Source organism: Pieris rapae, chromosome 22 (assembly GCF_905147795.1).
Source record: "Pieris rapae chromosome 22, ilPieRapa1.1, whole genome shotgun sequence".
NCBI classification, from domain to species: domain Eukaryota; kingdom Metazoa; phylum Arthropoda; class Insecta; order Lepidoptera; family Pieridae; genus Pieris; species Pieris rapae.
Window position 1 is genome coordinate 1,029,254 of NC_059530.1, and position 27,393 is coordinate 1,056,646.

The following is a 27,393-nucleotide window of genomic DNA, read 5'->3' on the forward strand; positions in this document are numbered from 1 at the left end:
ATCGGAAGTACACCAGTGTTACCTACGTGAAGTTATACAAATGACGCGTAACTATCCGTTATCCGTAAAAGAGATCTATTACTAATGCTATAATAACTCGTAACAAATATCTAATGAATGCTTCGTCACGGTATATTTATTTAGATTAAAAATTTAATCTGCTTAACGAAGCTATTAATTGAATTACACAATTTTAACGTGTTTTATACAATTATATTTCCGGTTATAAAGATTTATTCTGACTTAGAAACAATACAAATTTCATAAATAGCAAAACAGTAGTTTTTGATATACAAAATGTGGCGGATTAATTAGACTTATTTCCCTTGGGCAACACCCCATGTTTATATGAATACTAATTATAGTATATTTATTAATAATAACACAATAACACTGAAGTATTTCCGAACCAATTCGACTTAGGGTCCTTCAAGAAAAGAGCGTACAAATTCTTAAAAGCCCGGCAACGCACTCGCGAGCCCTCTGGCATCGAGAGTGTCCATGGGCGGCGGTATCACTTAACATCAGGTAAGCCTCCTGCCCGCTTACCCCGTTTGTATTGCACTATTTATAAAAACCGGCTCGTGCATTGCCGGCGTAAGAAGTCATTAGAAATACTTCAAAGGGCAACTGGTTCTACATGGTGGTGGCGACATAAAGATCGCTCAGTTGTCGTCAGATGTCGAGGTGATATGGATGGAATTTCTTATTTATCAACGACCGATGATGGAAGTCAGCTGCAATCTGAACAACTCAACACCTCAATTGTGCTGCAATACGACATACTCCAGGTGCTGTTATAAATTAATTCTATACGCAACATAGCTGGGTTCATCATCATGAAGTCAGACAGAGCTGGTTTATATATACGTAAAGGTTTAATGTATAATATAACTCTACCGCATTCTTATCATAGTTATGTTAATGACATGATCGCAAAGAATTTATTCATTAGATACAAAGTCAATTGCTTTTAAAAAACATTTCTTTGTTAAAAAAAATATAACAGTATTTCTTTTATGTATTGTATTACCAAGTGTAAATAAGGGCCAAAGGGGTAAATAATATGGTAGCCTAGTAGACCAGGATCTATTTATTTATTTTAATTGTTATTATATAATCGTATTTAAATCGATCGTTTATAATTGAAACCAAAAAAATAATGGTAGACCCATTGTAAAAGGGGGAGAATATTATAAAAATGAAAGGAAAAATAATTTGTGGGCGATCTAAGGTCGTAAGGGGGTGAGTTTTAGGGTAAAAAACAGTTTAAGTCGATTTCCAGCAAAACTAAAAGTTCTATGGAAAAAAGTCACATACACATAAAACTAGAGATTTCAAGTACTTTCTGTTTGTTAAAATCTCTAGTTTCCGATGGTAAGAAAATAATCACAAAATAATATGAAACAGTCTACATCCAATTTAATAGGACATCTACAATATTTTGAGAAAATTTCAGCCCATCAAAAGGTGGAGGGGATGGTGCCTCTGGGCCTCTACATACCTGTTATTTCGTTTCGATTTTTTACATTTTCTGAAATTTTATTTTATATTAATAATATATTTGAATACTTGTAAATTTATAATCTTTATTTTTCTGTAAATAATTAAGTAGATAAAAAACGTGAAGATGTCTAAGTAACAATACTTGTTTATCGTTTCATGTTTCTCGTGTTAAAAATAAATACTTTTTAAGTAATTAGTTTTCTTTTTAAGTAATTAGTTTTCTTTAACACGCAAATATGACTTAAGTATATAGTATTACTATGTTATTATAACCACTAGACACTTTTGTCATTTAATTTTGTTGCTTTAGAAGTGAACCTATTGGGGGGGGTTCTAGTACACGGCCGCTAATTTAATATTTAAGTTGGCGCCTGGAAGATGGTACAGGTCACCCAGACCTGGTGCTCTCCTCGCTCAACGAATAAGTATCGCAATACACCAAGTAAATGCTTCAATTAGCATTTTTGTTTAAATGGATTTTTTATACAATAATGTTACGGTGTAAAAAAATTCATACTTTCATCGCATGCGCTTTGAAAAAACTTGAAAAAAAAAGTTCCACAATATTAAAGTACATATACTTAAATATCTACAAAAAGTCCAACCGAAGCCGGGACAGAGCGTTGGTTATTAATATTTTGTGTGTTTCCGTGTGTGTTTCGTTTAAATATCAAAATAAAATACGTTTATTTCGGAACATAAGATCATCATGGTATCACTTATTCCACGTCATTAAATTCGAGCCTGTTGGCATCCCTACTCATCGGCAAAGAAGACAGAGGGTGTTGGCCGAGAAAAAAAGCCGGCGTAAAAAACTCTCGGTACTCTTTTTAAAAAAAAGCAAATCATTAATTTTATCAGTTAGTAATTAATGTTATGTCAATGTTAATGCTCAGCTCATGAGCACTTATGATTAATACTTGTGTGTTGGAAATAAATCGCTTATTGTAAATTACTTTGTTATTTTAACCTAAACAAATACTCTTTGACAGAAACGTAAACCTTCGTGACTTCTTATATAAGTTCCCATTAAAATAAATGCTACCCACTTATTTTAAACAAACCTTTTTCTGGTCTCAGACTTCTGAATCTATTTCATGATCATTTGTCAATCTAATAGGCAAGTAGGTGGTCCTGTGTCGACATTAGGACTGAGTCTACAGTAGGTCTTCGTCTCATGAATGCAACCTACAAACCTACGACTTTAGGTATGAGAGTCGAACGATAAAGCCACTAGGCCAATACTGCTTTTTTCTATGAGACTAAATATTAAACATAATTCGTGGTGTAAAACCCACTGTACCATGTGGTAGACTAGAAATTAGTGTTATTCTTGAATCGCAACGCTTTCTAACGATTGTCATGTAATTAAAATGCTCATATGACTTTCTTAACACGAATACCGAAACTCAGCACATCTTAAGATGGCGACCCAAAGCGCCTTTGACGGCAAAATATTTATCGGGCTTCTTTTAAACCTACAATTTGATGAAACATTACTTCAATTAAGAATATATATATATATATATATTCTGATAGCAGAATTTCTATTTTCTCGGAAAAGGTTGTTGGCCAGGATAATCCTTAAAGTCATCCTACACACAAATACCTATATAGACGAAGCGGGGAGGGGTAAAATATATTGCCACACCGTAACGCCCGTGTGGCACCCTATAGCTCGAAATAATTGCGGTGCGGCGCCGCAATGCACCGTTACCACAACTTGTGGCCGCGCTCTAAGAAAACGGACGTCGAGATAATACGGATGATAGTTTGTATTCTCCCATACGTCCGAACGTGACCGAAGACAAAATTTTGACATACATACTCTTGTCTCGCTTCAGAATGTCATACTAAATTATATTCCTGCTAAGCCACGAAGACGTAATGCGGGCAATTAACATATACCTATCCATAACAAAACAGCATTGAAATAAGGATAACATTTTTATGGAAATTCATTAATCATTGGAATTTTCTTTATTTAGTCGCGTCCTGCCACGTCATACCTATATTTATTTATTTACACTTAGTTACCATAATATACAAAATCACACATATAAAAAAACAAAAAAGCAGGTTACACAAGTTACAACAACGGCGGCCTTATCGCTAACAAGCCATTTCTTCCAGGCAACAAAGAAAATATGGAACGATAAAAAACCCACACTGCTACAACCTTTATAAATGCTTATTTTTATTACGTCCACGAACTAGTCAATATGCCTAACATCAAAAACAGTCTCCGGCGAAATTAAACTTGAAACATTTGACGACATTATACACGTCGTCGACTTTTTGGGTCTAAGACATGTCAATTTCCTCACGATGTTTTCCTTCACCGTTCGAGCAAATGTTAAAAAAAATTATTACCACTGTTTATTATTTGGTAGAATTATAATCAAAACTAAAACTATCTTTAAGGTCATTGCGATCTATTCAGGAGGAAAATTAGGTATTAAAGATTATAAATAAATAATAACATTTTGTATTACTCGTTTACCAAATTTTCCCTCCCTGTTATTTTATTAAAAATATTGCATAAATTCTGAAATAAAAGTTTCAGTCACAGTAAATCACCCAAGGAAGTTAAGGAGAAGGAGAAAACATTAACACAGACGTAATAGAGAGACATAATAAATGTAGATAAGAAATATATTTTTATGCATTAATAAAATACAATAGAACAATAAATAACTCTACATATCATAAAACATAGTTCATTGTAATTATTTTATTTTCTAACGTAAATTTTGAAGAAAACAAAAGCGAATCGAATCGTGATTGATCATCTCATGAAATAGTGGACGACATTGATTCGTCTGTTTTACTATAAATTTCGTATTCCTACAACTAACATAATGTTTAACAAAAAAAAGCAATTGTACTAATACATATAGGCCATATGGAATACATATAGTTCAAACATAAGAAAGGAAATAAATGATGAAAATTATTAAATATATGTGAATTATAGTAATATAAGTTATACTAAGTATATTATTAGCATATTCCGATCAATAACTGAGCAATGTCATAGGTTTATCTGTTTATATTGTTAATTCATCGAATGGATATCGTTTCTTGAAATCCTCGTCATAACTTTTTACACAAACTAATAATTTAAAAAACGTTAACAAGTAGAAGTAAATCAATGAACAAAACAAATGTGTAATTTAGACATAAACATGAATCTAATAACTCACAGCTTGTAAACGGGTCAAAACTTTTCAATTTAAAAACAAAAAAAATCCCCAATGAAAGTTGAGATAGTTTTTATCTTCAAAAAGCGACGGACTAAATTAGTTACACCAAGACGAGGAATGCTATGCGATATCAGAACGAGAAAAAGAGAATAATGTTATAAGTTATATGTACAACTGATGAGAAAAAGAGATCAAATGAGAGATGGTCAAACCCATTTTGAGGTCGGAACTCGGAGATATAAAAAAACTAATAAAAAATAATATAAACGTACGCAATGTTAAAAAAATATTTACATAATACATATATATATATATATATATATATATATATATTTATATATATATAATTTTATGAACTAACTTCAGTGTTGAATTAAGAAAAAAATGTATGTTTAAACTAATTTCAGGTTAGCTATACACATATATTTTACCTGATACAATATTCAAAAATGTTTAAAGAATCCATATTATTTTCCAAAGAGATGCGAATATAAAGTTGTAAATGTAAATAAATTTCTTTGTCGAGATGAGTCATAGATATATCAAAAAGCCCGCCGGTCAAATATTTAAATATAAATCAATATTCGCATCTAAATGTTCGACTTAAATGCATCAAAGAGATTGTTTATAATCAAATTAATTATTACAGCACTTACTTGGTCTTCTTTGGGGTGTTCATGTGTACAATGTCTGTGTTGATGTTGGTCTGTCTCCAATTCATTTACAAACGAATATGAAACCACACTATTCATATACAAAACAACACAAACACACACATATAGTGTCATTTTCGACATTTTCACATGAATTGTTTACATTTTAAACCTACGACACGTGTTGACATACCAAGCTTTGCGGTCTAACTAATTTTATTAGTAAATGATGGAAGTTGGAACACGGAATGAACTTATTGACGTATTGCGCTTGTCGCTTACTTCAGTTCGTTATGTCTCAGCTGTGATCTGTCATTTGTGCACCATTGAAATTGAAACTGCCATGTTTTATTTTTAAAGGTCATGGCGCGATATTTAAATTAAAATATGAAAGCGACCGTTTAACCGTATAAAAGAGAAAAATCATTAAAAATAAATTTATTATATTGTTTAAATATTTTAAAGTTTACATAGTCTTGTCCTTGTCTTAGAACTTGTAATAGTCCTTCTTAAAATTATACGTAAGGTCTTGCAAATGGGAATCGTGCATTTTAATATGTAGGTATATAATATATATATATAATGCATATAATATAGTACATACTAGTGGCGTTTGACGTTTCAACGAGACACTTGATAAAGTCTTACAACATATGCAAAAACAGTTCTATGACCTATTTACACAATAAATAGCAAGCGTGTGTATAGAATATTTAGATGTGTAATCAATACGGCCTTGATTACCTGTCCTTATTTGCAATTATACGAGGATTTAAAATTAATAATTTTGCCTTAATGTTGGTTTCACATCTCGAGTAAACAAAAGTTAAAGACTTCATTGTGAAAGAACCTTAATATCTATTTTTAAAATCTAAGGTTAGCTAATGTTTTAGGAGGGGTAAATTAATGTATTATCTTTTAATTATATAGTACAGGATTTCAAAAGGAGAAAGTGATGTAAAGATATGGGTACTGTAAATCAGTAATTTACCTATATACAATTCAGGGCCACCTTTTTTTAAATTAGGTTCCAGTGAACACTAGTCAAAAGCCAACTGTATCTAAGTGTAGAGTGCATCTAGGCAAATAAATTTTATCGTTATTTTTTAGTATAAAAGGAATGAACCAAATATTATGTTAACAATTATTAATAATGGATGCATGCATGGTCATTTTATGACTATATTAGGTACAGTTATTGCTAGCGTACATGGTTTCAATGCAATTTAACAAAGACGAGATAATTAATTACTTAACAGGGCAATATCCTATAAATAATGGGGTCAGTCAAATCTTAATATATAAGTTTTTGTGTACTCGTAATAAAGACAAAATTCTTTCCAAGGCAATTGCATACGTTTTTTTCAACAAAATCCCTAGTGAGATACAATACAAATATTGTCAATAAATAAATTTAAATCGTACATTAAAGTAAATCTGCCTGCTAAGGCCTATCTATATATATATAATGAAAATGGTCTTCGTTTGAGGCTCTTTCACGCCTAAACCACTGATCTTATCGACATGAAACTACCACTATTCGATGCGAAATTTTTCTTAGATAGTATTATGGCTATTTATTTTTCGAATTCTAACGTTCCTTCATTTTTTTATTGCTGTTTTACTTTTATGAACATTTATCCCGCTAATTGCAAGCGTTTTCTCTTGATTCTTTTGTTTCCATGGCAACGGAGTTTACTAAACGGATAATGTTCTTTTAGGTACATTCAGCTAAGAATTCCAATTTCTATAGTTACTCATCACGAAATCTCGGGAACTATAGGACTTTGAAATGTGAAACTTGGTAGGAATATTACTTTCGTTATGTAGAGGTCAACTAAAAACGGATTTTAAAAAATTCATCCCCCCAAGGGGATTGCGGGGGCGTTAACAATGAACAATTCCCGTTTTTAAACTATAGCTCCTATAAATTCCAAATTTGGTAGGAATCTTCTGTAAGAGATGTAGAAATAGTCTATGAACGAATTTTACGGTAGCTCACCCCACAGTAGGTTGCGGGGGTGGTTTAACAATGAAAATTTTTATTTTTTTAGAGGCGTAGCTCCTACAGACTCCAAATTTAGCTAGAGTCGTCTATATGTGATGCAGAAATGATTTAAGAGCGGATTTTACAACAACCCACCGCCGAAAAAGATTGCGGTAGTGGGTGTTAAAATGTGAAATTTCTATTTCCAAACTGTAACCTCTATAGACTTTAAATATGGTAGTAATCTTTTATTTGTCATGCAGAAATCATCTCAAATAGGATTTTACGAAATTCTATTTCCAACAGGGATTGCGGGGGTGGGTGTGAGAATGTTAAATTTATGTTTCCAAACTGTAACTTCTACAGACTCCAAATGATTATTTTTTTATTGTTTAAATAGAAAAGGTTAAAGTCAATTGTTTTTTTTTATTTAATTAATTTGATTTTTTTTTTATTTAAGAAATATGAATGCATATATATATTTCTATATTTATTATATATTTATATATATATTTTTAGTGTAGTGTAGTTAAAAATAAAACAAATATAACCAAAAACATTTATTATGTACCAAATATATACAATAACCTAAAACCCTAGAAAACAATTCCGCTAAATATAATTCAAATGCATTGAGATTGTGATGGCTTCATTACAACAATGTCATATACAAACTATAAGAAAATACAGTACAATGTGTTTATTTAGTTTTCATTGCCTGGTCCCAAATGTGGGACAAATATCATTTTAAGCCTTGTAAGCTTCAAATTGTCGACGACACTGCTATGATATTTAACTTAGTTACGTGACCATTAATTAACAACTATTTAGTCTGGTGACCATGCCATATTATGAGTAATTGTCTTATAATTAAACCTTTTAATCTATTTCCTTTGTAAACAAATCGAATTTTATTAACATAACAAGTCAAGATATTCCGCGATGGAATCCATATTTTTTTTATAAATAGACAAACTTATTTGTCTATTTAAAAAAACCTAAATTTAATTTAAAATTTTTACATCTCTTTAGAGCACTCAATATAATTGCACAATTTTTTGTAAAACTCTTTAGATGACTGACATCTTGCACTAACGCAGTGTGGACATCTGAAAAAAAAAAGCAAAATAATGCATTCCATTTTGAAAAAAAATTACTATTTTAAAAACAACAGCATTGCATTTTTTAAAAAAAAACAGCAAGCTTCATAAACTAATTAAAGAAAGAATTCCTATTAAAATATTAATATCTGAAATTCTCATAATTAGTTAAACAATTTATTTATACAATACATTAACTAACTTAAAAATGAGGTTATCTTTTAACCTGTTACAATTATGATGATATTGTTACAATTGAGAATTAATTTACTAACTACATACTATATATTGAGTATGATAAGCCAATGTGTGTAATCTTATCCTAAGTTAAAATCTTTGTTTTTTTAATGTTTGTTTATTAGTATGTCTAAATAATGTGTGTGCCAATGTGTGTGTGCATCTTTGTTGTTTCTTTCAACAAGAAATTATTAATGTAATAAAAATTGAGGTGTTTTTATTTTAATTTTTCTAAGTCTTGTACAGGACACCATCAGTCAAGTCCGTTAGTATTATAAAAAATATTAAAAATTAAAACATCATTCAAACATTAATCAAAGACAAATTTGACATTATAGATTAGACTATAGAGATATATATTAGCATAAATATTGGGTTTCAAACATTTATTTATTTATTTTTTATTTATTTATTTATTTTTAACATAAATATACCTGGACAAAAACTGTCTGGAGACACTTGGTCCAGATGTTAAATGCTTGGCCACAACATCGGCCATAGCTGCTATGAATGTGGGATGATCGTTGGGTGCTGCAGCCCTCTCTATTTGCTTAACACCAGCCTGTAAATATTTATAATATAAATATTTTTAAAAATCTCGTGTTAGTCTATATGCGAACTTTCCAAAACGGCTTGACCGATTTTAATATACTTTTGTCTATATTCAGTAGGTGCGTACTACTGAGAGGTTGTAAATTAATTTTATATCCCTAAGTGGTGAGGGTACACCTCAACTTTTTCTGACATTTGATTTGGTAAACTATATTTATACTATGTACATACCAGAGTCATTCTTACATTATATTTCGTATAGTGATATAAATATTTATTTATTTATTAAATTATATTTAATAATTATAATTAATATTATATAAACTCTTTATAATTACATAAATGTATACTATGTGTACATAATAGACATAGCTCTAAGTATGTCAAAATCTAAAAGGCCTTTAGAATTGGAATCATGTTTCCTAAGTCTTGATTCTGAATATTATTTTAAAAATATTATGAAGTACCATCAGATAACATCACATTACTTTTAATATATGGCTTAGTTAATGTTATGAAATTTATATTGAGCTGTGAATGTCCTTCATACAAAAATCAAGATTCTAGTTAAAAATAAAGATAAAATAAAAGAACTCTACCTCTTTAGCCACTTCATCACAGTACTCAATATCCAACTCGTGTAATGTCTCAATATGTTCATTGACAAACGCTATTGGCACAAGGATCATGTGTTTCACTCCCTTCTTTGCGTATGACTGAAAAAATTAAAACACTATTATAAACATGTATTACAACTACAAATCTAGTTATCGATAAAAATATTTATAACATCTCAACAATTTATACGGTTAGAATAACTTTATTTCTCATATGAATTAAAAAATTCGCTTACTGAGAAAAACATTACAAGACTAAATAATTATTACTAGAACGCACAGAAGGTACCTATACAAAAATTCACAAAACAAATACAGTAACAAAAATGCAGGTAGACACAACAGACTCGAAATGGTCAACCAAGCAAAAACATAGGTTTAGAATTGGACTTATTACTAGATGTGGCATTGATGGCATAGCCTGATATAACAGGTTTATATTAATTACTTTTATATTTATACATTATATTATATTATGCTATACTATATTATATTATATATATATTTAATAAGACTATTTTATTTTTAGTTTATTGTTCTATTTAGATATTTTAGGTAAATACATTTATATGATTTATATGGGTTCATAAAATATTTTATGTACCTATTGGGTTTTATTTGTTTTTGTCAAATAGAAGTAATTAATAATTAATATTTAAACTTTAGCAGTGTAAATCTATTCTAAATGTATAATTATAAACAACACATTAATTATATTATACATTTATCGTCACATTTCTTATCTGTGAACTGTCAAACTTAATACAGACAATGGTTTGACAATTCCTGTAACTAGACTTATGTTTAAACATTCTCTGATTCCTATACGTAACGTTTTCGACGCTGCTTTATTTATATGAAAATGCTAGTGACTTGATTGAATGCCGATCTTTCATCAACTATCTAGAGATTCAATTAACTCTCTGATTTAACCACTTTCCTGCGACATATATACCGATTTTATGATATGGTTTTGAGCCAAATAGGGAATACAAAAAATTAGGTTTTCTCCTCTTACTATATATATATAAACAATGATTGCTGCTCGTTGTATGCTAAAATAAGATGTCAATTTTAAATGGATGTTAAAATATTTGTGAAAGTAAAAGAAAAAAGACAATTTAATTATCCAGTGTGTGAATTTGATGTTTAATGATGGTAATACAAAAATAATACCTTAATAGCATCATCAGTGTACGGCTGAAGCCATGGCAAGGGCCCGACCTTCGATTGCCACACAAGCCTGTGAGGGTTCGGCACCTGGAGTTTACTCATGGTGGCAGCAACTGATGCTGCTATCTCATGAGGGTATGTGTCACCACGGGATACCGCCTGAAGTTATAAAGGGTTCAAAGGTCATTATTTGTAAATTCCTTTTACAGTATTGTGTTGAAATGAAATCATTTATTTGCTATGATAGTGATACAATTAGATACATGAAATAGCATACAAATGTCATATTAATTTTTATGTCATAATACAAACATTAACGATGATGAGGAGCATCTAGTTATGGCGATAAAAAAGCTATTCGTTATGGTTGGATCGGTGTTCCGAGTGCGACTCTAATCACTGAGATCGTAGGTTCGATCACTGGCTGTGCACCAATGCACCTCTTTCTATGTGCGCATTTAACTCTTGCTCGTGCGGTGAAGGAAGACATCGTGACAACCATTGACCCAAGAAGTCGCTGGCGTGTGTCAGGCATAGGAGGCTGATCACCTACTTGGCTATTAGCAAACGAGCCTGTGGGACGCCCAAAAAGGCAGTCATCAAAGTCCATAGACAACGAATTTTAGTGGGTGCGTTGCCGGCCTTTGAGGAGTACGCTCGAATTTTGAATTGATTTAAAACGTAGAGCCACTGATTTATTTAACTGTTGCTGTCGAACACGTCTGGAGCATAACCGTGTAGTGACGATATGTCTTCGATATATAATAATAATAATCAGTGGCGCTACAACCTCTTTAGGTCTTGGCCTCAGATTTCTGAATCTGTTTCATGATCATATTTAAATCTAATATGCAAGTAGGTGATCAGCCTACGCCATCAACTCTTTGGGTCTAAGACATGTCGGTTTCCTCACGAAGTTTTCCTTCACCGTTCGAGTAAATGTTAAATGCGCACATAGAAAGAAAGTACATTAGTGCACAGCCGGGGATCGAACCTACGACCTCAGGTATGAGAGTCGCACACTGAAGCCACTAGGCCAACACTGCTCTCTCTGTGTATTTTGTACATGCTTATATGTTATATATAGTCTTACCTTTAATGGTAAACTATGCGCAGTGAACATAATCATGACATCATCTCTAACACTCCCATCGAATAGCTTCAACTTCTCTTTGATTCGTTCAGCGAAAACTGTGGCTAAGAGCTGATTTGTTCCCCACCGTTCTATCAAACTGAATTTTATATTTGGCTGTTTCCTGAAATGAATATGAAAATAACCTTATATAGAATAATGTGTATAAGACATGGCTTTAAAAAAGCGTTAGTTTTAGCTTTTTTTATAGAACAGGGGGTAGCAGGTCATCTGATGTTAAGTGATACAACCACCCATGGACACTTACAAAGCCAGAGGGCTAAATGTCTTGGCATGGGAGGTGCTAAAAACTAAAACACATACATGCGCACTCACACCCATTCACACACTAACACGTTCACTTATACTTAATGTCTTATAAGACATAGTTGTCACACTTAAATGACTTCTTTTAAACAGTTTTAAATTGAATATTTCATTTATCTAGTTACCCACAACACAGTAAATTCCCAGTAATACTATCAATATATGAATTTTTGTCATGAATAAAGATTTTATTTTATTTATTTATATTTATGTACTTAACCATACTAGCAGCTTAATGAGCCGAAGCGCGCGTATTTTGAGATTTGGAGAAAATATCTAATCTATTTTTAAAAGAGTTCAATGATGGTGTACTGATTAAACTTTCCGGAAGCCTATTCCAGTCGGCCACTACCCGGTTAGGGAGAAACTTCTTTAGGGAATTTGTGTAATGTTAAGTTTTAAAGAGCTACACTTCAAATGTGCTTTTTCACTTAAAATAAAGAGCTTCTCAATTCCTGGAACATTATAGTAGCCAGTGAGGATTTTATAGGTTTCAATGAGGTTTCCTCTTAACCGCCTACTTTCTAAATCAGTAAGGTCTGATTATAAGATTTCCTGAGTTATCTTATCATTTTCATGGCTTTTCTTTGAACTCTTTCAAGCATACTAATATCCTTAATGAAATAAGGATCCCAAATGCTGTAGGCATAGGTACTCTAATGTAACATTTACATATTTTTAAAAAAGTTTTGCAATTATTTCTAATATGCAACTCACCTATCCTTATAGAAGTCAGCGATTGCATTCAAACTCGACCCAGTGGTTGCACAACTGTACTGTGGATATTGTGAGAATATCACAGCTCTTTGCACACCATCACTGAAATAGAAATAATCTTGTAAAATTTCACATACAGGTGTAAGCAGTTAATGTAATACATATATAAAATTTTCGTATCGCGGTGTTTGTAGTTAAACTCCTTTGAAACGGTTTGACCCATTCTCATGAAATTTTGTGTGCATATTGGGTATGTCTGAGAATCGGACATCTATTTTTCATCCCCCTAAATGTTAAGGGTAGTCCACCCCTGAATTATTATTTTTTTATTTTTTTTTATTTTTTTATGTTTGCATGCATTAAAAAATACATACAACCCTAATTTTCAGCCCCCTCTCCCATCAACCCTATTTTTATTATTTAAATGGCAAAACTATGTTTGCCAGGTCAGCTAGTATTTAATACAGAATCCCTTTTTTCTGAAACTTTTGTACTATACCTTTTTAAATGATTCTAACAAAAAACCATGTCTTGGGTGTCTACCAGAAGAAATGCAAGAGTACAAAACTTAATTTAGAATTAAAAAAAATACTAATAAAGACAACAATACATCACAAAACAAACAGAGTGTGAACTCTCAAAACCCAAATATCTGTATTAATCATAACACAGAAAAATTTAAATACAACAAAGAAAATACATGATTATATTAAAAATACTAACGCCTCTATCATTTGCAGTGTTTCATCAGTAAATGGTGGTACATATCTAAACGCTATGTAGTGTTTGTGTGGTGCGGACTCAGGTAACATTTGATCCAAGGCTTCTGTTAGCAATTTGCCTGGAATAACCAATAATACAATCAGGTTATTTAGGATTTATAGAATATTTTACTTAGAAATACTAAGTACTCAGTCAATTTCCTCAAAGGCAAGACCTCTGTTTAGTGCTTATTTTTTAAAAAAATATTTTTTATTCTCATTTCCTATTTGTACAGTAATTTAATACTAATACAATAGAAAACTTCACTAAATACATAAAAAGTAAAAACTTTAAACCTAAACCTTATTTTAACTAATTATAAATAATGCAATTCTTGTGAATTCTCAAGTATGTAACTAAATATAACCCTCTCAAAAGCAAAAATATTCAGGGTGCACAAGATATGCGTAAATGGTGCTTCTGTGAGTAAATTCATGTGCACCCGAGGTAATGGCAGTAATTGCAACCAATTACCACACCAAACACACCATTGGCCTTCCAAATAAAAACAATTATGATGTCTCCGGCAATTGAATAATTCTGGCTCAAATACTTCAAATTAGCTCAGTATTTGTGAGAATATCACAGCAAACAAATTGTTAGTATATTAACAAAAATCTTTTAAATTATTCATTAAATTAAATACCTTGTAAATCTGTCCATCTATAAATTGGTGATCCTCCACCAATTTCCTGATACTTCTTTTTAACTTCCTCAGTTCTTCGACTAGCTATCCATGGTCCTAACTTACTTTGAACTGGCAATTGTATCATATCACGATCTGTCATTATTCTATGAAGATAATCACCAACCTGTAATGTAGTTTGATTGAAGTAAATAACAAACCTTTGCATTAATCAGCAGTACATAGCAAATATATAACATAACTTATTTACATAATTATAAACTATTTGTTTATATACACTAACAAACTATTCAAATTTATAGTATGTACTCATGTAAACTAACAAAACATTTATAGTCTAATATAAAGTGTCATAAAGGAAGAAGGAATTAGCCTCTCAAGTTTAGTTTTAAATTTCATTTAGGAAATAATTTTAGAGGATAATACAGTTGGTGCAGAAAAAAAACTATTGTTGCATTTGAAGTTTTAGTAACTACCTCTTGTTACATAAACAACTCTGTTGATCACTATGAAACTGAATTTGAAAAATAAAAGAATACAAGTTTTACATGAATGACATTTAGCTAATAAGAATTATATTAGAGGTATGAATAAATTGAAAGTCAACTGTGAGACCCACAATGGGCCTGTGAGATTTCAACATGGTGACTGAAATTGTTAATTGAACAAATTTTTTTAAAATTTATATTTAACACACCTGGTCTACCGTTTGAGGTCCTCCCATGTTTAACATAATTATGGCAGTTTTGGGTTTATGTGATTGACTTGCACATCTCACATTGCACATAAACTTGGGTAGAATTTTAGCATTCTGACCTATAATACAAATAAAGAAAAGTTATAATTAGTTATAATAGTATATAATATTTGTATATTTAGTAAATCATTTAAAATTATAAATCACATATAATGATTATTAGTTTTTCATTTAGAGAACAGTACTGAAATACAATTCAAACACCTTAATTATAATAAATTATACACACTAAACAAGGTTGTATTTGATGTATAGAAGTCATGTTTGGCCCTCATGATAAGATTTAGAAACAGAACTTATCATGAATAAATATAGTACAAAATTTAATTCATGTTTAAAATATGGGACTCTGATTGTTATTTTAAATCAGACTTAAAAACATGAAGGTCATTAACCCTAAACATCCTATAAAAACTTTGATATTTAACATATTACACAAAATTAGTATACATGTCGCAATATTTTTTTTTTTGTATTTCACTATAAATTGAAGTAAAACTTACATTATAGTTAATTTAGTTAGGTTGTTTTAAATAATTTATAGTAACTTTAGTTTACATAAAAAGAAAAAAAATACTTACAGATTAAAGACAGCATTTTTAAACGTGTGTTTTTTTCAAATTACGGAAGTGCACTGAATTTTAATTTATTTAAAAAATTTTGAGTGTACAAACCGGTTAGGTTAGTTGAAAAATATTCGATCCAGTTTAATAAACTCTCGAAATTAACTTAAATAAAGTATAAATAACACTAGTTTGAACTAATTTTCTGCTACTAATCGCTAATTTATATTATTTTTATAATTGTATTTTGTAGCAATAATACACCTAACCATATTTTTTTTAATTTGTTGTGATTTTGTGAAAGTGAAATCAAAGAAAAAGATGTATACTGACAGTGACAGTAAAGTTTAAACCTACCAGAGAAAAATCTGTTAGAAGACCTTAGAGATAAAACCTTCAAAATAAAAAAAAGGATTGCTAAAATATTTGAAATTCCATTAAATCGTATTTAGTTGGGTCCAAAATTTATTTTTTATACAAATACACATAACAAAACAGGATTGTGGAATAATCCAAGAACAATAAAAAAAAACTTAAATTGTAATATGTCAATTGTCAATGTTCCCGGTCACTTATCAAGTTGTGTATTTTTGTGATTTGTGATTTTAACTTTGGTGTTTTCGTGGTATTTTCTTGTTCCTTTTGTTGTCCTTTTCACGGCAATCTCTTTTAAGATGTCCTGTCGTAATGCCTCACATGCTGGTAGCTGGTATACAGAAAATGGTATGGTCTTTTTAAATATATTATTACAGCAGTTCCAGATCCAGATAGGATTATAACTTTTTATTTGTAATCCTATCTGGATCAAACCAAAAGGTTTGGAACAAAATGTGTAGGAACTCTTAAGTTTTAGTTAGTAGTAGTTTTTATTTAGAAAGTACAATAAATATATAACAGCAGTAACTTTATCTCATACTAGTAAAATTTACATATTCTATTAAAGTGTGAAATGTAAAAGAACTATATAACATACTAAGAAAATACTATTTTTTATGTCTCGCATTCATAAATCTAGAATATCTTTTGTGAAATCTGATCAAAAATATAAATAATAACTAAGGTCAAATAGAGTTAAAAGTTCAATGAATTGTGATGATTTGACACATTCGTCCAGAAACACTATTTTTCAAAAAATATTTAAATTTATTATTTAATATACTGCTTGCATTGAAAACAAACGAAAAAGCAAAAAATAACGTTAATAGTCATAACATACTATATAATATTATTACGGTTTTGTTTGAACTTTGAGGTTTTCAAACGGGACAAAGCGGTCATCGGCGTAGTCATGACAGCAGTTTAAAACAACGGTTAATTGTCAATAACGATCAACGAATTTTGTATTGTTTCGCGATTTGGATTCATATTTTTTTGTTATTGTATTATACTAGGCTAATTTGAAAAATAATTCATAATGGATAAAACTGTAATGTGCCCACCGAAAATACAAAAAACTTTAAGACGGCAATCAGTTATGCCATCTACGTCGAAAAAATTATCGGTTAGGGAACCAAAAACACGTCAAAATTTGAGTGGAACTGTAATTAATGATGCCAGTGTTTTTGTTGAAATTGATGGAGAAGATTTAGCTATAGAAAGCATTATGCAAAATTCTCTACGTGATGTATTAGCCGATTGCTTGGTAGATATGAAAATAAAACGTGAAGAAACCGATATTGATATTCAAATTACGCAGTTGGCTGACCGCTTTAGTAAAACTGTTGAACAGTTGGAGAAAACCAACAGGCGGTTAAAAGATATATCATTTACTGTGGAACAAAAGAGGTAAGTTACAAATATACACGGGTGAATATTTATTTTGTTATATATATTCTTCAAAAGCAACTAGGAATTACAATTAAGTTTGTACATAACTTTAATAATGGTTGTTACCAGAACGATGTGACATGGATGTAAAAAAGCGCTTCTAAATCATTAATAAAATAAAAATAATCAACACTGATTTCAACTCAGCTTGATTTTTTGTTTTTTTTAAGTAATAAACTTGTCTTTCTCTGAAATTAATGCTTTTGTGTCTGTTTCAGGCTTCTAGATTTAAAAACTATAGACTGTTCAAGATTCCATGAAACTATTGAAGGTTCTGGGGTCACAGATATCCTAAATAATCTGGCAACTTCAGAACAGGCATATCTTGACAAACTTGAGACCAAAAACATAGATTTTGGTTACAACAAGGAAACTGGTCATAAACAACTTCTAGATGCCGTGAATGATGCGATTGATGGCTTGGAAGAAATAAAAAAACACTCTGGCCTAGACATAGACAAATTGAAGCAGTTTGAAGTTACGGAAACAATGTTAGATGAGGTTGAAAAAGAGAAGTTTGATATTGACAATTTAAAATCAGAATTTGAGAAAAAGTTCCCTAAATTTTGTGATAAGTTACTTCAAGATGTTTCGGAAAAAGTGGACATTATGTTGAAGTCTGATTAATGTTATTTATACTTAAATGTTTAGAGAAAATTAAATTGTGTTTATTTTTTTCAGTTGTTTAATTATATATACTCAGTTTTTATCATATTGGCTGATTTTTTTTAAATTATTTCTAAATATTACATTGTAGGTGACTGGTTGTTACAGCATTCTATTTATTTCATTTTTTGAATGATTGTTGTGTTATTCCCATTATTCTATTTCTTTTGTACTAATAAAGTAATAACTGTCATTTAATAGGGCATAGCTTTTGCAAAAAGCATAAAAATTATATCTACTATGTTAAGTCTAAAGAGGTCTGAACTGTCAGGATAAAGTACATCTATTTAGTTAAAAAATTACTTTAAATCCTGACACCTGAGGAAAACTTTTACCTAGGCTATTTATATTACACATTCTAAAATTCTTGATACCCATATCGTAAAAACAACTGAAGTGACTTTAATAAAATTTGAAGTATGGCTAAGTTGGAATAAAACTGTTTAAAACTAAAGGATGTGTGTATGTATTAAATTATTGTCTTAGTTTTTGGGACATTTGTAGACAAATGCATATAATACATGCCCAATTTAGCAAATTGCAAAAATATCTCATACACAATGTAAACTTTCTTTCAGGGTCTGAATTATCGAGACAGTTAGATCTATGGCTGTCAAAAGCTGATCTTACCCATGGACCAGCACGTGCTATTATTGCCCCGTAAGTTAAATGTATAGTGATTGCTAGCATCCTTAGAGTCCAAGTATGGAACTTAATAATCAGTGCCAAGTGAGAAACAAGAGATCTATGCCAGTGACGCCAACTCCTGCAGAATGTTTTCCCCTAGGGTAACGTCACCAGACGGACTGTCACAATGGCTGATCCAGGGGGGGTCATGACCATGCTTTCCAAATAAATAGCTTTAAAAGTGTTTTTTTCATTGACTACTTATTTTTTGACCTAAATTAAACCAATGTCTCGTTTTGAATCAATGGTCGAATGAAGAATGAATGGTCACTTTAACCCAGGTCCAACTTCATATACTCTTAAATATCGATTTAAAAACCCTAAAGTGTTGGCTGTACACTAGATTTGAAAGGTAATTTCAAATATGAGTACCGAGAGATTTTGTTCGCCGGCTTTTTCCTAAACCCTTTGTCTTCTTTGCCTGTCTACCTATTCAAATATGATGACGTGGAATAAGTGATACATACTTGTATTTTATATTCCATAAGAAACATCTATTTATTGTTTTTTTGTTTAGTATAAAATAGTTATTATGTCGATCTTAATTTTTTTTGATATTTCAGTTATAGCCATGCTAGAAATGTATATTTAATTAGTTTAATTTTTTGGTTGGTTAAGACTTCATATAAATTGTATGTAGGTAATGTCTTAATTTTAAAATATCTTGAATTAAGTACTCCCTAAAAACGCGCATGGATTCCTTCTAAATTTGGGGGAGAAACCCCCAAGTTGGCATTTCTAGGAAGCCTGATTAGGGTAAAAATTAGTATCGAGAGACGAGAGTTAGCACTGATGACATCTGTTTTTCAAAAAACGTCTTGACATTTGACATTAGACAATCATAATTTTCAAGTGTCATGTAAACAATGTTTTTAAATTGAAACGAGATTCGAGTCTTAGCGACGCAAACGAAGTCATTGTTTATATAATTTATTATATATATAGTTTAGGACCAAACGATACTGATTTTTACAGACATGCCGGCTACTCGTATTGCGGCGCCTGCGCAGCATTTGCTTATAGACAAATTAGCCCAGTGGTGGTGTGAGTATATATTAATTGTTTATACATAAATGTCATTACTTTTTTTTCCAAGAGCGCATCGTGCAATCAGTCTATGAGCAGATAAGTTGTAGGAGGACTGACGGGTGGAGACATTCCTCAATAGGAATATCTACCATAATAATATTAGCTCAGACAATGTTGCCGAGCTCCAGGGTTCTTCGTCTTTTGAGACGGCTTATACACTCGGGTAGGGTGAGTTGAACAGCTAGGTGGTTAGGATGATTTTCATACTTAAGTACTAAGGAAGGTACTACTAAATAGAAATGTCATTACTTAAGTACTAAGGATGTTGGGATGTTTCCGAAACAATTCGAATTACAATTACAAAATGTCAACCTGACATTGACAACTCACAAAATATTTACAAATATAAACACTTTGTGAGTTTTATAATAACTCACCTATATACACATATAATACTCACAAACTAGTTAAACAGGATTTAACTAGTTTTATTGTTATTTTTATAATTTTTAGGAAACGTATCTTCATACTGGGTCCTTCGCATCATGTCAGACTTGGTGGCTGTGCGCTTTCATCTCTAGATAAATATGCTACCCCGCTGTATGATCTCACCATAGACAAGCAGAGTAAGTCCGGCAAACAAAGTTTTTAATATTAATATAAAAGGTTTTGCATATTTTAAAGGATTTCTTACTTCATTTTAAAGTGTAAATAATTTTTCTTTATATTTGTATATCTAAATTTGTCTGTTATACTGGATTCAGTAATACATGTACAAGACGTCTATAATGTTCGTTAGGTATATATATGTACCTACATATTTTATTTGACAAATATTTTTTTAAATAAAAAAATCTAGTTTTGTTTTATATTTATAGATATATATTCATATTATAAATATTATGTCATCAAAAAATTCTTTTATTCAAATATTAATAATTTTCGTATTTTTTTTTTGTTTTTTTTTTAGTATACGCCGAGTTAGAAGCAACAAGACAGTTTCAAAGAATGGATGTGACCACTGATGAAGATGAGCATTCTATAGAAATGCATTTGCCTTACATCGCTAAAGTTATGGAGGAGTGAGTATGTTTGTATGTTTTTATGATGCTATCTTGACTATTTTTTAATTTTTTTTTTGAATTTTCGATGCTTACAAATTTTTGTATCGTGTTTTGTCGACTAGCGTCAATTCTCTAGTGCCATTTTCAACACTAATTTAAAAACACAGAAGTACTTATACTTAATATGTTTTACATATTAGAGCGTACCAATTTCTAAAAAGCCGGCAACGCACTTGTGAGCCCTCTCGCAAAAGTGTCTATCGACAAAATCACGTATATCACCTTCACATGTGATAACCCTTGTGTTTGTTACAAAAAAATATATTAAAAAGTAAACAAAACAGATTGAAATTATATACAGAAAGTTTTTCGTAAAATATATAAAAACTTTTCTTATCTAGGTACCAAAGCAGTTTTACAATTATACCAATCTTAGTGGGGTCGCTTACTCCAGAGAAAGAGGCGAAGTGAGTATTTTATCATTATAGTATTTTATTTTATTAATATAGCTTATACAAATAAAGAAAACACTTTTTATAAATATTTGCCAATAACCAATCGACGGATGTAATAGCCATCTGTCGATTGGTTATTATTGATATGGATATCTTTTGTATGAAAATTCAACTGTGCCAATATCCTATCTTAAGATCTTTACTTACACCAGTTTTTGAAATAATTAAAATGCTGTTTGATATGTTTTAAACATAGGCATGTATGTTTAAATATTATTTGTACGGTTTTATTTACTTTATTTGGTTTATATTGATTATCAAATATGAGTGTAAAGAGCGAAGAGATTGCATTCTATCCATCGTCAAAAATATATTGTTTTTGTTTCGTTATTGGGATGCAGATAGTAGATCAATTGACTGTCACGGTCTGATCTCAGATTCTTTTCAATCTAAGATTGTGGATTAATTATTGGGTTCGGGCGATAGGTGACCAAGTACACTATAAACGTTAACAGATAAGCAATGTTGATGACATTAGCGTTTTTTGAAGTGAAACTTCTTTAGAATCGTTGTGATTTCAAACCGGATGCAACGGAAAAGCGACAGTAAAAAGAGACAGAAACATTAATTCATATGATTTAACGTGGGAGAAAATGAGATAGGAGGCATTATACAGCCTCTCTTTACTGCCGCTTTTTTATTTGATCGAATTTCAAACTTTCGTTGTTTTAGTTTTTGCCAAACTAAAGATTTTTATTAAACTTATAAATTAAAATGTATCATTAAAATATACTGTTTTTATAGAACACACACATTTAGTTAGTGGAAAATGATTAATTTATATTTGATTAATTATAAAAACTTTGCTTTTAAAGGTTTCACTTTTACCATGTGTGAATTGCACATATGTTTTTTAAATAGTTGATGTCTTTTAGATACGGTTCCATCTTAGCCCCATATCTCGCAGATCCCCAGAACTTGGTGGTAATATCCTCGGATTTTTGTCATTGGGGATCGCGGTTTCGTTATACATGGCGTGATAACGCACGTGGAAATATATATCAGAGTATTGAGTGGCTCGATAAACAGGTATTGATTTAATTTATTTCAAAACGAAACACACAAACACAGAGAATACACAAAAACACAATACACGCATGCATCAATGACAAGTGTGAACAATGGAAACATTACAATGATATAATAAATTAGCTGACCTGGCAAACGTTTTGCCATGTTTTTGTGCCAAAAAATTAAAGTTTATAATTAACAAAAAAACATAAGGGATGATTGTAGAGGAGTGAACATTTAGGGTTGCATGTATTTTTGTATGGTGTACCGTAAAAAAATAAAAACGAAAAATTTTGTCTAAAAAATAAATAAAAAAATTTAGGGGTGGTAGGGAATTTTGGGGATGAAAAATAAATGCTGTTCGATTCTCAGACTTACCCAATACGCACACAAAATTTCATGAGAATCGGTCGAGCCGTTTCGGAGGAGTTCGGTTACTAACCCCGTGACACAAGAATTTTATATATTAGAGATGATAAAGTGTTTGACACATTATCACCGATATGTATTTCGGGTTTTAAACATGTGTGCTGTGTGTGTATGTTTGTTGTGTGTATAAAGCCATTTAAAATCCAATTTGGTGCAGTTAATGTTGCGCCGGTAAAAATATCTCCAATAAAAATAAAAGTTAGTTAAGTTTATTTTTAATTCTAGGGTATGGATCTAATAGAGAAAATGGATCCGGCATCATTCACAGCGTATCTTAATAAATATGGCAACACAATTTGTGGGAGACATCCGATCGGTGTTTTGTTACAGGTGAGGAGAGGAACATACAAAGTTATGAATTTGGGGACCTTGTTTTCTTATAGCACCGAGGGCAAATGGGCAGACTGCTCACCCAATGTTAAGTGATACGGCCGCCCATGGACACTCAATGCCAAACATCGTGAGTGCGTTGCCAGCCTTTTAAAAGCCCCTTTTTCTTGAAGAATCGAATTCGAATTGGTTTGGATTTTTTTATTCTTGAGTGGGAAGTTGGTTCCACATGTTTGATTACTGAAAGAAAAAATCATTTATTTGCATCACATATATAAAAATATATGGGCCTATACTACACCAACTAACTCTGATGCTGATGATAGCAACAATGATTTTCAGTGGGCCTCTTGCCGTGACATCCAAATACACTAAACGAAAATGTTAATAATTAAAATAAACAATATATACATATAGAAATAATATAAAATAAAATTATTGACGCCTTTTAGGTCTGGGCTTCAGATTTTTGTGTATATTTTTTTAAATAGTCATCTGCCTGCTTGATTATTTCTACCAGTGTTTCACGTGTGACTCGTATCGAGGTCGTAAGTTCGATCACGGCTGTGCACCAAATGTTTTGGTTCTATATAGCCCTCGTACGGTGAAGGAAAACAATGTAATACCCTTAGACAGAAAAAGTCAAATCTGTCAGGCACAGAAGGCTATTATATTTAAAAAAATCTTTTTTAATTTTATAAATATATTTTTTTTTTCAGGCAATTGCTAAGCTGCAAAGCCAACCTAGTTGCCCGAAAATGTCCATGCAATTTCTCAAATACGCCCAATCCTCGCAATGTATGACAATGCAGGATTCCTCTGTTTCTTACGCGAGCGCGTCTTTAGTATTTGAGTAAGACTTGTAATAAAAATATATAAATATAGTATATATATTACAAGTCTGATTCCTAGGCAGGCGTCAGACGGTCAATTTATATCGCGATCCAATATCACGGTATATCAATATATGTATATTGAATCAATATACATATATTGATAATAAGGTCTGTGTTGCCATAATACAATAACTTACCTTACTGCTATATTAAGGTAAGTTCATTAAAGTAGTACTTTACCAATTTTTTTTAAGCATAAACATAAATACTTTACGTACTTTGTAATAGACACGCACACAAATATTGACAGATATTGATGGTTCACTAATAATCTAGATTTTTTTGAAGTGAAACTTCTTTAGAATCGTTGTGATTTCAAACCGGTTGCAACGGAAAAGCGACAGTAAAAAGAGATAAATTCATAAGATTTAACGTGTGAGGAAATGAGATAGGACGCATTATACAGCCTCTTTTTACTGCCGCTTTTTCATTTTAGTTTTTGCCAAATTAAAATGTATCATTAAAATATACTGTTTTTAAAGAAAAGTTTTATACATTTAAATAGTGAAAATATGTTTGATTTATATATGATTAATTATAAAAACTTTGTTTTTGAAGGTTTCAATTCTACCACGTATGAATTGCACATATGTTTTTTTTTCTGCCGTGTATGTCAATTAATTGACGAGATCTTAAGGATCTGATTGACCGTCTGACCTCTGCCTTACTTTTGAGTAAAGTTTACTTATTCCAAAGTAAAACTTTTCAGGTTCAAGCTTATGTCATTTTTAATTTTATATAAAAAAAATATAATAAACAGGAACTGCTTAGAAATGTCTCAAATTATAAAACAGATCTAAAATATAATGTTTTAGAAATATTTTAAATAGAATTTACGTATGAAAATTAGTTAATATTATATTGTACATGAGTTTACATTTCACTCATTACTTTAAGAGTAAAAGTTAAGTGATTGTCACAAATATATAAAATTTTGTAATAAAAATTACTTATCTGACTTTGTTTTGTTAACTTGAAAAGGGGGCACGTTTAAAAAAAACATGAAAATCGAGAATGCGTTTATTGTCAAAATGTAGACTTGACATATGTTATGACATTGACAGACCGTCATAGATCTGTCATGAGAGCGGTACTCACTTTTAACATAATTAACGATTGAACACAGCCAATTCGATTTCTTGGCTTTACTAAATTTCTTAAACTAGCGATAAATTTGGGACTTTCAGTATGAAAATTGCTTCGTTCATAGTGTTGAAAGCAAGAATTTACTCTCACAATCTGAACGAAGCTATATTTTGAATTATTGGCAATATATTGGTGGATTTGATTTAATAGAAGAATACAAAATTGTTTTTGTGTAACCGTAGGAAAGAACATTATTTTAATTTTTTGGCGATATTTATAAAAAGATTTTCCTGGAATAATTTCTTCCCTCCCTTTTCCTTTCCTTTTCGGCCCCCTTTACAATGTAGTGTTATAAAGGATTTTGAGCGCTTGGAATAAATGCACAGCCTTTATGGTAGTAAAACATGCATTTAAAGTAAGTAGCTGTAAGGAAAAATATAATTAACAAGTTTATACTTATTACATAACCTTCCAAAATATTTTTTTTACTAAAATCCCTCAGATAATGGGTAACGTTTTCTACCTTTAAATTTGACAGGAGTGAAAGAAGTTTTCTTTATTTTACAAGTCTTATATCATCGGTCTATATTTTTGGCTTTCACAGATCTCAAGTCAGGATTGATTGTAGTACGACTTGCTTCAATTTTCGGGAAATATGCGTGATTGTTTCAGTATTAAATATAAAAAACGTACAATGAGCTTAATTTATTAAATTTCCATGAATGAATCATACATTTCTACACTTGCTGCCAATATATATTATTATAGCTAGACTATTTTCGGTGCATACTGCATATTAATAAAATATATTTGTAGTTTTATTTAATATCACGGAGATTAAAATTAAATACGTCTGATTCAATATTTTATTGGAATATAGTTTGATTCGTCCGTACGAGCAACTTTTAGTTTTGTCACATATTTAACGTTTTGTTAAAATAACTGAAAAAAATAACGCATATTTCCTATTCCGGTTGACTGCGAGAATATTTTTTAGCATTTATTTTTTAAATAAAATATTTCTTGTGAAATAACAATAGGAATATTGTTTTGGTTCTCTAATTTGTTAGATTTAAAACTATATTATGTTGGTGTTAACAAGATTTGATAATTAAATGTTGTTTTATTTAAAATCCTTCTATTTTCTCACTTTATTCTATTTGAGGTAATACTTACCTAAAATAGGATTCTAGAATTTTACGGAGGAACCCAACTGTTTATTTCTTCATATTTATGATAATCAACAAATATAATAGTTACACAACAATTACTTCAGAACAAGTTCCTTACAATTTCGTTGTTCACCATATACAGTTTTCTGGTCTCAACCATAGAGATCTCATCAACAGAACTTACACCGTCCAAACGAAGTAAGCAAAGAACTCATATTGCTGATAACAGCGTTAATATAAATATAAATAACAATCGATAATATAAATAACAATACACAAACTATTGTTGACAAATTTTGTTTGTTGAAACAGAATTAATAACACTATAAGAAGTTCACTCTTGCAAATGGGCATGTTAAATTTTTTCTCGACTTCAATAAGATAGATGTATTGTTAATTTAGTGTTGTCTGAACTGTTTCCATACTGAGAAATTGCCGTTCGGTATTCCGATTTCGGCTAACAAGTATTATAATTAACATAGCCATAATGTTTTTTGTTAGGTAGGCGATATACCATCTGCATTTTTTAGTTTGTATATGAGGTGTTTGTTCCAAAGCAGCTGTCTAGAATCACACCATAGTATCTGATTTCATCCATTACCCGTTTAACTGTTATAATAATTATTAAAATACGGGGCAGCATGCAAAACCTAATTTCTAACTTACAAACACTATCTACATTAAAAACCAAATTTATGACGATTTAAAGACTATATGTTTATAGCACCTGTCTCTTAATTTAATAA

General features: G+C 30.7%; 4 protein-coding genes across 6 annotated transcripts in view; 2 read left to right on the forward strand and 2 right to left on the reverse strand.

Moving 5' to 3' along the window:
* Positions 1–5,593, reverse strand: part of LOC110998854 (leishmanolysin-like peptidase) — a 59,150-nt gene extending 53,557 nt beyond the window's left edge. For 2 of the 3 annotated variants that reach the window (XM_045633081.1, XM_045633080.1), the window contains exon 1: positions 5,369–5,592. In XM_045633081.1, the coding sequence (XP_045489037.1) occupies positions 5,369–5,509 (141 nt within the window). In that variant the 5' untranslated portion in view covers positions 5,510–5,592. Of the gene's footprint in view, positions 1–5,368 lie in introns of all 3 variants that reach the window. The other variant, XM_045633079.1, reaches the window with a different exon arrangement.
* Positions 5,594–7,897: 2,304 nt separating this feature from the next.
* Positions 7,898–16,219, reverse strand: LOC110996000 (ferrochelatase, mitochondrial). The gene is made up of 10 exons (XM_022263479.2): positions 15,954–16,219; positions 15,313–15,431; positions 14,616–14,781; positions 13,931–14,048; positions 13,208–13,309; positions 12,125–12,287; positions 11,035–11,190; positions 9,841–9,957; positions 9,124–9,251; positions 7,898–8,461 (listed from the first exon to the last, which is right to left on the reverse strand). Exons 1-10 carry the CDS (start codon positions 15,967–15,969, stop codon positions 8,371–8,373), a joined length of 1,176 nt encoding a protein of 391 aa, XP_022119171.2. The 5' UTR covers positions 15,970–16,219; the 3' UTR covers positions 7,898–8,370.
* A 265-nt stretch (positions 16,220–16,484) lies between these two features.
* On the forward strand, positions 16,485–26,591 carry LOC110996001 (protein MEMO1). The gene is made up of 9 exons (XM_022263480.2): positions 16,485–16,658; positions 19,007–19,088; positions 20,091–20,159; positions 20,658–20,770; positions 21,115–21,226; positions 21,610–21,675; positions 22,599–22,752; positions 23,389–23,493; positions 24,213–26,591. Exons 1-9 carry the CDS (start codon positions 16,610–16,612, stop codon positions 24,348–24,350), a joined length of 888 nt encoding a protein of 295 aa, XP_022119172.1. The 5' UTR covers positions 16,485–16,609; the 3' UTR covers positions 24,351–26,591.
* LOC110996002 lies at positions 17,209–18,438 on the forward strand. The gene is made up of 2 exons (XM_022263481.2): positions 17,209–17,720; positions 17,981–18,438. Exons 1-2 carry the CDS (start codon positions 17,350–17,352, stop codon positions 18,387–18,389), a joined length of 780 nt encoding a protein of 259 aa, XP_022119173.2. The 5' UTR covers positions 17,209–17,349; the 3' UTR covers positions 18,390–18,438.
* Positions 26,592–27,393: the final 802 nt, after the last annotated feature.